Here is a 14,564-nt window from a genome sequence, read left to right as displayed (position 1 = left end):
TGGAGTCATTGTCCCTGGAGATATTAAAAAAAAAAAGTAGACATGACATTATGGGACATGGTTTAATGGCCATAGTGGTGTTAGGTCAGTGGTTGGACTGAATGATCTTAGAGGTCTTTTCCAAGTGAAATGATTCTGTAATTCTATGATTCTATGGAAACTCACTTCCCAGCTACAGTGGATTTGTTATTCTGTTCTTTTATTTACTATCAGCTCTCAATTCGTTTCCCTACCTAGATGATGCTGTCCCTTCATTGCTACAGACTGTCTGGAGTCCTTCACTGAGCTGCACTGTAAGAGGAGAGAGGAGAAAAGAGGTGAAAATGCCTAGCTTGCCTGTAGCTCACAGAAAAGGGTAGAATCACCATATAGTCTGTGTGATGCACAGGAGGAGAAGAGGCTAGTCCTTCAAAACCCTTGTAAGTCTACCCCGTCTCCCATACCTCATGGGCTGTATCCCATGCATCCCATGATGCTGCATTCACCTAGACAGCTCAGGACAAACACATCACTTGCAAACAGCTCCAGGTGTGCCCAAGCCATTTGCCATCTATTGGGCTCACCCTAGGGCAACCAGTGTGGTACAACAAACACATTGTTATAATGCTTCATGGCACAAGATCTGTACCAAATTGAGTGGCAGACCATAGCAAAGGCTCTGAGTTGGGAAAGCAGAGCTGGGTGGTAGAGAGGTAATCAGTCCCTTCAGGGAGAGAGGAAGCTGTTCATGTAAGGGATTTTCATTTGTGAGCATCTCTTATGACAGGCCTCTTCCGTTGTTACTGAGTGTGGTGATCAGCTTTGGGAGCTACATCTGTCACCCTTTAGACACTGGTGAAGAAAGCTGTGAAGCTGCTCTGGTTGGTAGGTGTAAGGCAGCCCATGCTTTGCTGATTCCCCCACTTGGGGCAGCACCTTTTCTGACCCTACACACAGCTCTGTGGTCCTCGACAGCAGCCAGCACATGCTCACTTACTACCTTTCACGAATACAGCCAAGCTTCATTCTGTGTGGCCATAAATTTGCTCCACAAAGCCATAGCTTTTTAGAATGCCTGCTTATTCAGACGGGGCATGTTTTTTTCATAATGAAATGAGCTTCTTTAAAGTCATTTTGACACAAATGAAATCTTTGTGATACACACCATAAAAGGGCTATTGAAGAAAGAAAAAAAAAAAAAAAAGAAGATTAAAAAAAAAAATTCTATTAGGAGGGTAAAAACAAAAAAGCAAAACCAGATCATTTTCCATATGGGCAGGCAGGTCCTTCAGCATACAATGGCCATTTAGTCTCCAGCATTGTTAATATATGGGAACCAATTAGACAGAGATACAGCAGAGTGTGCCAATGGACAGTATGGTCATGTGCTATCAATTCACCACCCATTAGCATCCCTTTTCCTCATGAGAAATTCAAAGCATTATGCCTTGAGTACAGCTGTGCCCTATTTTTAATCTAAGCTTCTGACCCAGCTGATCACCCCCCCTGAACTCCCCTTTTCCTCACAAGTTGCACATTTTCTAGATCAAACCCTGTGTCTTAATCATGCAACAGACTGAGATCAGAAATATGTCTACATATGTTGCTGGAAGTGAGGGCAAGGCAGAACTGAACTGCATAGATTCCCTAAGCCGCTGAGATACTTAACACACAGGCATGTTTAGGCACACATTTAACAGATTGTACTGAAAAACAGATGCCCTTTGTCCCAGGAATCCTCCCAGGACTATCAGCAGGGGTCCCACAACTGCCAGAGAGTCTTGGAAGAAATTCTCAGGGCAACATACAGGATGACAATATTTCTACAAGATCATGCACAGGCCCATGGAATTTAGCAGGGAAATGACAGATGTCACAGGGCTGATAATTAGCAAAAAATCAGTTAAAGCAGTGAGTGATATGTGATACATGCAGAGGGCTGCAGGGTAATTGAGATTCCTGTAAGTTTCAGCACTAAACAAGTCTACAGAGTGGTGTCTCTACAAGAGCATGGAAATGATGGTTCTCAGGAGGACTTAAAAGGTCATCTGTAACATCTCCTTCTGCAAAAGCAGAGTTACTCTCCTTTTGCCCTTCTGAATACATCTCTGTCTAACCAAAAGAGATTTTTGCACCTTGGATTTTGGCCAGAGTACAGCTGAGACCATCTCTCTGTTTGGCAGTTCTACCCAGGGTCAATACTGCATGGGCCAGGTCTGATGTGGTTATGCAAAGAATGGCTTTCTGGGAGGAATTCAGCAGCAGATATAAACATAACATGCATCTGTAAAGAGCTGTGCTATGACACAGCCTAATCCCCTGCACACATGACATGGAGCATCCATTGGGGGAAGCAGCAGAGAGACTACAGTTTTACAAGAGTACTTTCAGCCTAAATCCACTGCTGAAATATTCCCAGCTCTATGACGTACAGCCTTAGCTCCTCTTTTTCAGCAGATCAAAGGACTGGCACCCAGAATGTGGGGTTATAATTTACCTCTGTCAATGAATCAGCAGAATCATGCATTTAATAGCAAACATTGATGAATTTTCATAATGGTCTGGTAGAGTGAGTATTGTTGTCCTTATGGTCCTGATATATTCAGGTTGGGGAAAAGTCAGCAACAAACCCTGGAGATATATATGGAGAGCAGAGGTAAATTTTTCCTGGATATTTTGGATCTCCTTGGTTAAATTAAACTTTATTACTTAGGTACATAATTCTTACTGAGACATATTTTAAGCAAGATTTTTTATTGCATATTGTCACACATTACTAAATTATTACATATCACCACTTCTTCTATAGAAGTACAATGCTTAGATTCTCAAGAACTAGTTGGCACCAGCAAAGTGTGTGTCTATGTCTGCTTGAAGACAGTAAACTGTTGCCATTAGTTTTAAATAAAAATATACAAAAACATTTCCCTGAATCTTGGCTGTTCCACTCCCCCATCTATTTAACTATTCTTAGTGTAACTTGACCTGGTGGTGTGCCTTTAAACTGCAAAATCTAAGGACTCTGAGCAGACAAAGGACAGACTGTACCCACTGTCCTTTAATGGTAAGGAGAAGCTGCCCACACTGCAGCCCCCTCTGCACATTTCACCTTATGCTGGTGATGCTAGATGGAACCTTTACCTGGCAAGAGTCTCATCTTTTCCATCCATTACAGCTACAAGGGCATTTTGTTTTCTCTTTTCTTTAAGGAAAGAAAAAAAAAATGAGAAAAAAAAAAAAAAAAAAAAAAAAGGTAGGTCCTCTAAAAGGAAAGAGGAAGCCAGAAATTTCATAGCATCTCAGTCCTGCCCCATGATGTTTCTTCCTGTCTGTGAATTTCCACCTACTCCTTCTGCATATATAAACCAGCACACGTGGGGCAGAACTGTTTAGTCGCCTGCCTCTATCGAAAGGATTAGTAGCAGTGGGAGTGATGTTTCGTCTTTCCTCTGCAGTTCTCGGGAGGTGAAGGAGCTCTGGCTGAACTCACTCCTTGGGTAAGTAGTACCAGGGCTAAAATCTGTGGTGATGTGATTGAAGTTGGTGAAGTGCTCTAGATGCAGCTGTACAGAGACATACAAAAATATAAATGGGGAGGGGGGCACCCACAGCTAAGTGTAGCTCATGGGCAGAGCTGACTTGATTCTCATAGTCTTGTCTTTGCAGCTTAACAACCATATGTAGCTGTCACCACTTGCTTGGGTTTTTTGCATGGATTATAAATGGAAAGCTGGGTGGGTTTTTTTCCATTTTAATCAAGGGGCAGATAGGACAATAAGCTGAATGCCTTCCAGAGCAGGGCTTTATGATTGACTTGTGGGGAATATCTTGCTGATTTGGGATTATACTTAATGCTAGACAAGAAGGGTGCAGTTCTACAAAATTCTTTCTTTGTCTATTCCCTGCTCAATAAACAGGCAAACAAAAGGACCTAAGGAAACCAGAGTGTCCAGAGCTCCCCCGATCAAACTCCTAATGAAAGTGTTAAGCAGCTGTAATATCGTGAGTGTCTTTACTCTTTCAGCTCTGCCAAAAGAGCGACTGAAAAGCTCTGATTTTTAAACCATAGCACTTAGTTACTCACATGGTGTCTTTATTTTCTTGCCTAGTCAAAGACACTAAATGCTGGGAGCATGGAGAATCTGATTGAGTGCCAGACAGAGGTAAGCCACTACATTTCTCCTGATCCTTCTCGGTTACTGATGTGAGATACCTTAGCAAAGCTGGGGTAGCTGCTGCAGGAGTTGCCAGCTACCTGCCATTACCTTTGAGCAGGCAGAGCCCTTCAAAGGCAGCCCCATGCAGCACTGTGCAGAAGGAGCTGAGCAGTGCTGCGAGCAGCCAGTACATCCTCTGGGTTCCTAGGAAGCTTTGCTCAGAAACCTGGCAGGCTCCAAAGTCATCAAGGCTCCCTGGAGGACTTTGGGAGGAAATCTCCAGTGCCAGGGGAGGATACAGAAGAGCAGGCTGTGTCTGGCTATGGTAGAGAGTTGTGACCTGCCAGGCAGGTCTGGGGTGGTTGACTCCAGGGTTTACCACAAACTCTTCTGCTGGGCAGTGAGGCAGTGACACTCATGGACCGAGGCACCTCTTCAGTAGGTGTTGGGCTTGCTCTGGCTATTCCCCAGAACCACCTGCAGATTTCTGAGAAGCTGCAGTGACTCACTGGTGGCCCTTGCTGCTGGTGGCAGTGCTGTAACCCTAACACACTCTTGCAGGATGATAGCAAGAAATGCCCCCTGTTGGTCCCAGCAGATACTGAAGATGGACTTTACCACTCAACTGGTGAGTTTTAAAAACAGAGGAACTATTTTCTTATGTAATGCTTGCAACCTGGTGCTTCTTCAAAACCATGTGAAACTGCCTGATTTGCTTCCCTGAAAGCAATCCACAGCCCTCAGCTCTGGAGTGCTACTTATTTGCAAATGACCTCTTTCCTGTGTGCCCAATGGTAGAGGTCTTGTATCCCTGTCCCTTGGTCCACAGAGACACATTTCATTGTATTCCCTGTCAGTGATGGGAAGTAAATGTTCTGCTTTCTCACTTCAGCTTCACCACAAAGAAAGCAAGAAGCGGGTACTGACAGCAGTGGCTCTTGGCAGCAGCAGCACTTGTGTTCTCTTGTGCAAGACCCTGGCACCTGTGAACAGCCAGGAGGACACCATTAGCAGGGCAGTCAGATTTGGAGCAGACCATCATATCAGACCACTGTTGAGGAGTATCAGGCAAACATTTTATATGACACTATAGTTTAAGTGACTTTCTCACAGGACTTGTGCAAAGCCACAAATACAGGTCCTGAGAGCCTTTTATCTTCATCAGATAACTTTGTTTTGGAGTATAAGGCAAGTCCTTTATGGGAAATTTGCATCAGGAAACTCCTTTACAAAGCTGTCTAGCAAAAGGATCCTTCTCTCACTGTTTCTGAAAGGGGGAAAAAGGCCACATACACCTCATCTCAATACAACCATCATCTCCAAATTACTAGCATGCTCTCATTTTTAAGATGCAGATGCAAAACCCATGCTATTTCTGACACTGAAGCAGAGGAGACCATACTGTGGTGCTCCCATCTTCTGGAGCAAGTAGCACCTTTTGCTGGCTGTCTGGCAGGAGGCAAGCTAGCTATGGCAGGATCACGGTCATTACAGCTGGCCCCAAAGCTGTCAGAGCTGGAGAGATGTGTTTTCATTTCAGCCTGTGAAAGGGCTGAAAAGCAGGAGCCCCTAGTTCTACTCTTGCCCTAAGTTTGGGGCACAGTCAGACTGTGTAGTGAACAGTGTTGTCATTGCAGGCTGCCCAAGTGACATACCCACTTTAGGTAGTTACCACAGAAACCACCGCAATATCAAGTCTCTATCATGCTGCTGTTTTTGTGCTTTGTGTGTTCCCACTCTCTAAGAAGAAACAGTAGCTAGAATGTAAAAACACAACCCCAAACAGGAAAGGTGGTGTCCTAAGAGGGATAGTCACAGTTTTCAAGTTTAGTTGGTTGTTTCCTTAGTAACCATTCAGTTGTCTTTCTGTTTCTCCCCATCTAGTTTGAGTTGTTTCAACACACACCTCTGCACTGCACACAACGGCTCCACAGCATTCTCTTTTTTTTAAAACAAAAATATTTTTGCCTTTCCTTTTTCTTGCAGCAGATGGAACAAAGAAAAGAAAGAAGGTGATATCACAGTCATTTACTCTGAGACGAAGCTCCACCAATGGGAATTCCCCAGGGCAGCTTGACTCGGGTGCCAAAATCACTCTGTTTGGCCAGCCTCTAGCTATTATCTGTGGGGAAGATGACACACTGCCCCAACCAGTCCAGGTAAGCAAGCCTGGAGATACAGTTACCATACCTCTGGCTTTCAGTGAGAGGCAGGATTCCCAGAACTTGTGCTGCAGCACCCAGGAGATGAATGGTTTTGGTGTTTCCCCTCCACACACTCTCTGGATAAGCTCAGGACCCATCCCAGATGTAGGAAGGCTCAGGACTGCTGGTTATGTCCAGCCCACCCACCTCTCACTGGAAGTAACTTTGAGCAGAGACAACCAGGAACAGGAGATCTGCTCCTTAGTACAAACATCTGTGATTCTGCAGAAGTAATTTAAATGAGTCTTCCAGCACCATAAACTTCTAAGAATTTTTGTACTCCACTGAAAAAAGTGTACAGCTATGGATGGCCAATGACCACTCTTTTCTAGATAAAAATAGTCTTGTGACAGATCTCCCACTGAGTTGGTTTTTCCAATAGACAGGCTTTTATCTCTTCTAAGCAATATTTGCTGGGCTTGGGAGGGAAGTGATCTGAACTCAGACCTAAGCCATCCCTTGTTTCCTTCTGGAAGAAATTCACTGGTTCAAGAAGAGGATGAATTGGGGCAAGATTATCTTTTCCCCCATGTAATCTAATTGGAGCAAGAACTAGATGCTGATCTCATCAGAACATAGTGGACCTCCAGGCAACTTTTATTCTGTTTCTAAAGAAATATTCAGCTGCTAAAGGACCTTCATTTACTCAAGCTTAACTGTTCTCCCATGCCTGTCTGGTTTTCTCTCTGTAGGATCTCCTAGCTATATTGTATATGAAAGGACCTTCCACTGAAGGCATATTCAGAAAAGCTGCCAATGAGAAAGCACGAAAGGAATTGAAGGAGGATCTAAATAGAGGCGAGAATATCGATTTGAAAAGCAAGTCTGTGCACCTGCTGGCAGCGGTGTTGAAGGTGAGCTCCTCTGACCTGCAGTGGTATGAGGACATTGCTAATCTGCACAGGCCCACTTCAGTGCCCAGAGCTGACCTAGCTGGGGCTCCAAGCCAAAGCCAGGGCAAAGCCAGATTAAATGTTTCAGGCTTAGAAAAGTCTGGCATTTTCCTTTTCCATCTAATTTTCAATCACACTTATTGTGCTGCTGATTTCCTGCATGCCCACAGGAAACTCACTTTGTAGTCCCCCTCAGCATCCTCCCCATGGGGGAACAAAAGTACCTAAGGACTGGGTCACATTACTACACTGCAAGTGTAGTGTATTGTAGTGCAGTGTAGTAGTGTGTAGTGTATTACTGCAAGTGTACTCTGCATGTACTTGTGCATTGCACTGCTCTGCCAGTGTTGATGGCCAGGTAGCTCAAAATAGCCTGCCTCCCAGTGAACCCATGCCACAGTGATGCTCCTTCTGTGCTCAGAGGTAGTATCCAAAGCTTTATCTAAAGTCTTTGGGCTTGCAGGACTTCCTCCGAAATATTCCCTCCAAACTCCTGTCGGCTGACCTCTATGAGAAGTGGATGCAAGCTCTGGAGAAGCCAAGCAAGCAGGGAAAAATTGAAGAATTGAAAATGTAAGTTTTGCAACCATCCCCAGTGTGATGGAGTGACTGGTAGGGACCAATGATGTTTCTCAAAAAACTGAGACTCTTGTTTAAAAGCCTGTCATCTGTAACAGCTTGCTATTGCTCCACGGGGTTTGGTTTAGAGGGTTTTAGCAGCAGCACTTCCTGAATGTATTTGAGATTGCTCTATGAAACAGCTAGCGTAGGAAGAGGACAGAGGCTGCAGTGTCTCAGCTAACGTGGTCACAGTACTTTGGGACAGGCATTGACAGGGAACCTTCACATCTGCTGGTGGTAAAGTCAGGCACATGGAGATCACCACTGTGTTTTGCTTTTTAGAAAGAGCAGATGCAGAGGCTGACTGCAAGTGCTTTGAAAGCTGCACAGCACAAACACAGGCTTTCATGTGCCTTTGGGAAGCCTCCAGTGACATCTCCTGATGTCATGCCATCTACTCAAGGACATAGACTGCTGTAATGCTTGTCTTTCAGTCAAGACCTTGTAATTACAAGACCTTGTAATTACCTTACAATTAACAGCACACTCAGCTGCCACGCTGAGCAGTGACAAAATCATAGGCATGCCTCTTTCTGGAGGAAGTGTCATCTGTGTGAGTTTAATTGAGACTTGCTCAGGTAAAGACCTAGAGGCTGCTGCAGTGTGAATTAATGTCACATTTTGTTTGTGTTAATGCAGGGTGGCTGATGAGCTCCCTATACCAAACCTCATCTTGCTCAAGCACATGCTCTCTCTGCTCCACCACATCAGCCAAAATGCTGAGAACAACAGGATGGATTCCAGCAATCTGGCCATCTGTGTTGGCCCAAATATGCTGAGCCCAGAGATGGACAACACTCTCCCACTGGAAGTGCAGAAAGAGATGAATGACAAGGTGTGTTGAACTCATCAAGCAGACTCCCTGTTTGGGCAAGCTCAGAGGCATCCATAGGAATCCCATTGCCATTGCAAAACCTGAGCAAAACTGTACCCCTATGCCCCTCAGCTCAGGTGCCTGCAATGTGATGAGCAAGGCTGCCCCTCATCTCACATCTTCTGAGCAAAAGTAGCAGCTGCCCTATGGTTCCTTACACTGTAGCACAGCTCCTGAATACTTTGCACATGGAGGGCAAAGAGGACCTGGTGGGCCCTCTGGAGAATGAGGCCAAAGCTGTGGTTGATGGTATTTTGTCTGTACCGGGGCAGATCAATTAGTCTGCAGCATCAGTCCTCATTCCACAAGAGTGGACTCAACCTCTGAATTTAAACCGGGATTTTGGGAGAAGCTACCCTGCTCTATTCTGTCCTGCGTACAGAGAGAGCAGGCAGGGGCTTGAGAGATTGGTTAATATGTTTCCAGGCCTTTTGACTGAATTAAACTGTTTTTGTGTGCAGGTGACAGTGTTGGTGGAGTTCCTCATAAACAACTGCTCGGAAATATTTGGGGATGGCATTGCCTTCTCTGTCTGTGCCTTGGCTGAGGAGCTACCAGAGCACACAGATAGCCCCACAGGTATGAGAATGGACCAGGGATGCCACAAACTGGCTGCTGGTTTAAAGTCTTTAATTTGTGGAAACACAGGGAGTTGTAGAGGGCTAAAGACACTGCTGCAGCACGCTTCTATGAGAACCCTTTCCATACAGATCCCTTCCATCCTTTGATGGTCAGTGAAAACTAACAGTTGCTTTCTCCCCACAGAACACCTGTGTGCTGCTCAACAGAATGACTCTGCATATGACAGCCCAGATCCTGAAGCTGAACTAAGCCCATGTACCTCTCAGTTGGAAGATCCCAAAGGGAGAAGCACTAGTGTGAGCAGAAGATATCTGAAACACATCTCTGCCTCTTCACTGACTAATTTCAGAAACGACATCAGCACGATGGACAGGAGGTACTCAGAGCCAGACCTGTCCTTCCAGAACCGCCTTGAAGGCAGGATAAGGAAACAGAAGCTAAACAAAAGCGAGGACAATTTTCCGATTCAGCAGAAACTGCTGGGGATGGAGGCACTGGAGAAACAGCTTGTGGTCTTACCTTCACAATTATCAACTGACTCTCTACCCAAAACATCCTCCAGTTGCTCCCTGGAGAGCTCTGATAGCTCAGTCTTCACCAACTCCCCGGTAGTTTCTCCCTGCAGTCCCAAAAAAACCTTTTTAAATAGGCCCCAGTCCTTTTCTACCAAGGCCACTGAAGACTGTAGTACACCTAGCAGAGAGATCAAAAAGCATTCAATGTCATTCTCTTTTGCAAACCACAGGAAAACATTATTGAAAACCCAGAGCTGGGGGCCTGGAAGAAACATGGGGTTTCAAAGAGACAGTTTCACAAAAAAAGAAGATCAGTTCTCCTGCAGAGCTGTCCAGAACTGCCCTGATGACAAACCATTGCCTGTGGCATATCAGCGAAGGCTCCGTTTCAGGTCAGCTGATGAAGTGTTCAGAGAGGTAGACCAAAGAAATCCTGGAAGACCACCCTCTTATGAAGAGGCTACTAAAACCTGCCTGGCCTCTGAAGTTCCCTCCCCTGGTCTTACGGTTCACAGTATGAGAGTCAAGGTGTCAAACCAGGAGGCTTTGCTGCCTCATCCGTGCAGCAGCTGTGCACAGGATGCAGCATATACAACTCAAAGGAATCTATGCAGGGGCAGAGTTTCTGCAGCAAAGGATTCTGATGTGGAAACTGAAACTCTCACCATCACTGTGGGACTAAACTCTCGTGTGAATTTACCTGTGACCCCAGGAGTCTACCGGTTAAGAGCCATGTCTGAATCTTGTCAAAAGAACAAACTTAAGTCTGTAGCTCGAAGGTGCAGCCAGCCAGTTTTTGAGGTAGACCAAATCCAGTATGCTAAGGAATCCTATGTTTAAAAAGTCTATTACTCCTCTTCACTGTGTACAAAGGAAATATTGTAAAAACAGATATCTTGTACATCTTTTGTAAGATTTTACTTTCAAGAGACCAAAAATAAGCTAGCTCTGCATTAACTTTTTTCCCCTTGAGGCTCTCCTGAAGGGCCTGCCGGCTTGACATACCACATTCTTTCACCACAAGAGGTGGTGGTGGGGAAGACCTGTGTATTATTATGTAAAAATGTAAGCATACATAACTTCTTGTGTGGGAAAAATAGTTAGTAGTTGATAAATGCTGTTCTATTTGTATCCCTGAAAGGACAATTGAAAGGCTGACAGGCCCCGAACCTGTCCTACCTTCCTTTTCCGTATGGTCACAGAATCCATGCCATTTGTTACATGTGCCAGGCTGACGCAACGCTTTGACGATTTTCTGCATTAAGATGTGGGATGGCTGTTACCCTAACTGGGGAAGAGCTCTGTCATCAAGGCCACTTCACCAGTCTTCCATATACCTTCTGTGCTTGCTGCCATTCCTTCTTCCTGCTTGCTGGAAGAAGAATGAGAATGATGTGACCACTAACCAGCATTATTGTTGTTGTATACCAAGCCTGGTTTAGAGCCATCCAAGCCCTACAATGTCATTATGGGAATGTATCTAGCAAGCCTCATGTGGCTTGAGGTGCTTTTAATCTAAATAAACTGGATGGGCTAAGCAGAAAGAGTATCATCAGGTTTGCTCATAAAAAAAAAAAGGAGAAAAAAACTAAAAAAAGGGCAAAAAAGAAAATACCAGGTGGTGTCCATATAACCTTGTAAAAATGACTGGAAGTGCAATGTGTTTTCACATATAGGAACTTGCTTTGGTCAGGACTTCCCTTTTATGGCTCAGCATAGCCTTGAACCACCAACAGCAAGACTAGTTCTTCTTCCGTGTAAATTCACTACAATAAAACATTTTTCTGCATGAATGCTGACCTGTCCAGGCCTGTCTATAAAACATCTGGGCCCTACATGTACCAACTTTTATACTAAGCTATAGGTTATACTAATCTACATTGCCTTGAATAACAAGGCAAATGCGTTTTAATTTGTGCTCATTGCCTGCTGTCCTGTGTTAAGTTGGAACAATAGCTTCCTTCTGCAAAAACACTTAAGCGTCTTGCCTTTATGGCAGAAGAAGCATGAAGAGACAATCCGTGTACAGTGGAAAGGCTCAGCAACCAGAGGACAGAAAAACACAAACTTCAAAATGTGCTCAAACAACAACAAGGCTACTTCTTTGGTAACTCATTCTTTTTCACTGTGACAAGAATAAGGATCCCAAGAACAGGAATTGCTCGTTTCCTGGTTCTGTAACCCCACCAGAAAATTCAGTGAGAATAAACATTGTCACTTCACCACAGATGAGGAGAATCTCTCTCTTTAGGCCCAAGGTGTCCAAATGACAGTCATACTCAGAAAGCATACCTGGGCTCTAGATATTCAATATAGATGACCCTAAGTCTTCCACCTCCTGAATAAGAAAGTCCATTTGGATCTTCTTGTAAGGCATTGCAATTGATGGAGAAAAAAGAAAGAGAGAGGAGCCCTACACATTGTAAACAAATAATGGGCAAGGTGACAGTCATATAAAAGAGTGGCCCAGACACACTTGCTTTACTCTTGCATTTCTTCAAGTCCATAAAATACCAGGATTAAACAAAATACGAATGTAAGTTGACCCCAAGAGAGATTTACTCCCTCACTGACAGATAACTTCTGGTTTCCTCCATCTCTTAAGACTTGCTTATATAGTCAGCATAATTTTCAGGTCATGTCCCTCCTCAGAAGTGATTTCTTTTCTGTATAAACACCTAGGTGACCTCAAAAGAATAGAATGACACTGAAAGCAGAAATATTTGCTTTAGCACTTACTCATCTGCCCTTAGCTCAGAAAACAGTTTTAGCATGCTACCAGCCCACCCTACCACATTCAAACATCCTGGCCTCGAAGAATAAGGCCCTGCTATATCCAACAAGTGAATTATCTGAGTGCCTTTGACTCCCTAGCCAGAAAGATCAAAGATCCGTTTGCAGCTGGGTGAGCTGGAGGTGGACTTTGGCACAAGCATTAAATAATGACAGTGAGCCTCCCCTTCTCCATAGGCTACTTTAGCAGCAGCCTTGCATCACTTGCTTTACAGATTCAGTTTTCTAATTAAATTTCATGAAGACACCCTGAATATACAAGGCATGTAGGACCAGAAGAGGGGAAAATGCAAAAATATTAGAAGCAGAAAATCCAAGCCATTGTCAAGGCAATGCTGGAATTAAGGCTGCTGGTGCAGTCTGATTCAGAACCTTGTGTTTGCATCCTGCTGTTCATTTCTATTACATGATGCACTCTGCTCTTCCCCACAGGATGCACCTGTTCTGGGGAGGAGCCATGGTTCTGCAGAAAATGAGAAAAATTTAATGCTGGGATTCCCCAGCACAGCTTGCCTAGCAGGACACCCTGGTTCTGGACATATCTCTGGTTTCGTAGGGCACGAAAGAGACAACAGAGAAGAGCTCCTCATGGAACAACATGCTCCATTCCTTCCTTCCCTATGCTGTGCACTGTGGAGTTGCAAACTCTTGTTGTCTGCCACTTGAATTAGAACAGCAACTTATAGCAAAAGCACATTGTCATCAACTTTATGGCCAAACATCAGTGAAGACTGAAAGAAACACCATGCCTGCAGGTTTCACAAACATTCCAGCTGGCATTCAGGTACAGACTGCAGAAACAGACACATTTACTCACCTTTATGCAAGCATTTTTTTGAGTCTGCTTCTCATCTTCTGTACTGTCCACATGTGAGTATCAGTCTGGACTCCTGGCTCTGAGCTGAGCACAGGTGGAACACAATTGCCTGAAAGTAGGTGTATAGAGTCATGTGAGTATTTTAGGGTATTTTCTAAGACATGGAAAGAGCATGCAGGTCCAGATATTTAGGCAGCCAAATCCTTTACTAAAATCTTGTCTGACTGTGATGAGAGCGTAGACTCCCATCGCACAAGAGATGGTACATTTAAATACCTTGAATGTAGGTCTTTATAATATGGAGCTGACACTTAGTGACAGCAGAGAAACAGTAAAACTTGGTATTTTAGTCTCCACCTAAGCCTTTTAAAGTAGTGTTCTTGAACAGGTGTAGGCCCTCCTGCTTGCCCCTCTGCAGAGCTTGGAGCCTTCTGTTCCATCTCACCACATACAATCCTGACTCAGATCTCCACTCTTGACTTCTCATCTCTGCTTCATTCTCATTGCCTCCCTATTCCCAGGATGAATTCTCACCTCATCCAATAATTTATCTTTTATTTGAAAAAACTACTAACCTATCCCTGTGGACTTGCTGTCAGAGTCCCAGTTTCATTTCTATCATCTCCATCCCCAGACCCATTTCACTCTGTCGGCCCATTTCAATTTTCCTCTTCTAATTCTTCCACATTCTTCCCTCTTATCTGCATTGATTGCTATTGCAATAGGCCTCAACTAGTCTCATCTAGTCACATGCACACTCGTTTTCGTGTTAGTCTCTGGATGTGCAGAGAAACAGAGAAAGAAACATCTCTACAAGCTACAAGAGAAAATTGTAATTCATGAAGTTCAGTGATGGTCTCAATTCACAGCTGTTTACCATGGAAAGCTTCTGGGGTGAAAATTCTGTGGATGGAGGTCCTTGACTTTACGGGACTTCAGCAAGGGGTTTGCACATCTCTTGTGGGGAAGTATGGGCTGTCAGCTACTTTGGAATGAGATCTGCAGCTAAATTAAAGTAAAATAATAAGTCAAAATAAGCCATTTCCCTCCATGCCTCACTAAAGCAACTCACAAGCTATGATGTCAAGGATATTTTTGGTACTTTGTTCACAATCCCTGAGAAAAGGCA

At 44.3% G+C, this 14,564-nt stretch overlaps 1 protein-coding gene across 1 annotated transcript; it reads left to right on the top strand.

Annotated features, from left to right (window-relative positions):
- Positions 1–3,407: 3,407 nt before the first annotated feature.
- Positions 3,408–10,956, top strand: TAGAP (T cell activation RhoGTPase activating protein). The gene is made up of 10 exons (XM_009901374.2): positions 3,408–3,476; positions 3,897–3,981; positions 4,089–4,142; positions 4,698–4,764; positions 6,123–6,295; positions 7,033–7,194; positions 7,697–7,806; positions 8,494–8,689; positions 9,190–9,307; positions 9,494–10,956. The coding sequence occupies exons 2-10, from the start codon at positions 3,955–3,957 to the stop codon at positions 10,663–10,665; spliced, it is 2,079 nt and encodes a 692-aa protein (XP_009899676.2). The 5' UTR covers positions 3,408–3,476; positions 3,897–3,954; the 3' UTR covers positions 10,666–10,956.
- The last annotated feature ends 3,608 nt before the right edge of the window (positions 10,957–14,564 follow it).

Source organism: Dryobates pubescens, chromosome 6 (assembly GCF_014839835.1).
Source record: "Dryobates pubescens isolate bDryPub1 chromosome 6, bDryPub1.pri, whole genome shotgun sequence".
Taxonomy (NCBI): domain Eukaryota; kingdom Metazoa; phylum Chordata; class Aves; order Piciformes; family Picidae; genus Dryobates; species Dryobates pubescens.
This window is presented reverse-complemented; position numbering and strand designations above follow the sequence as displayed.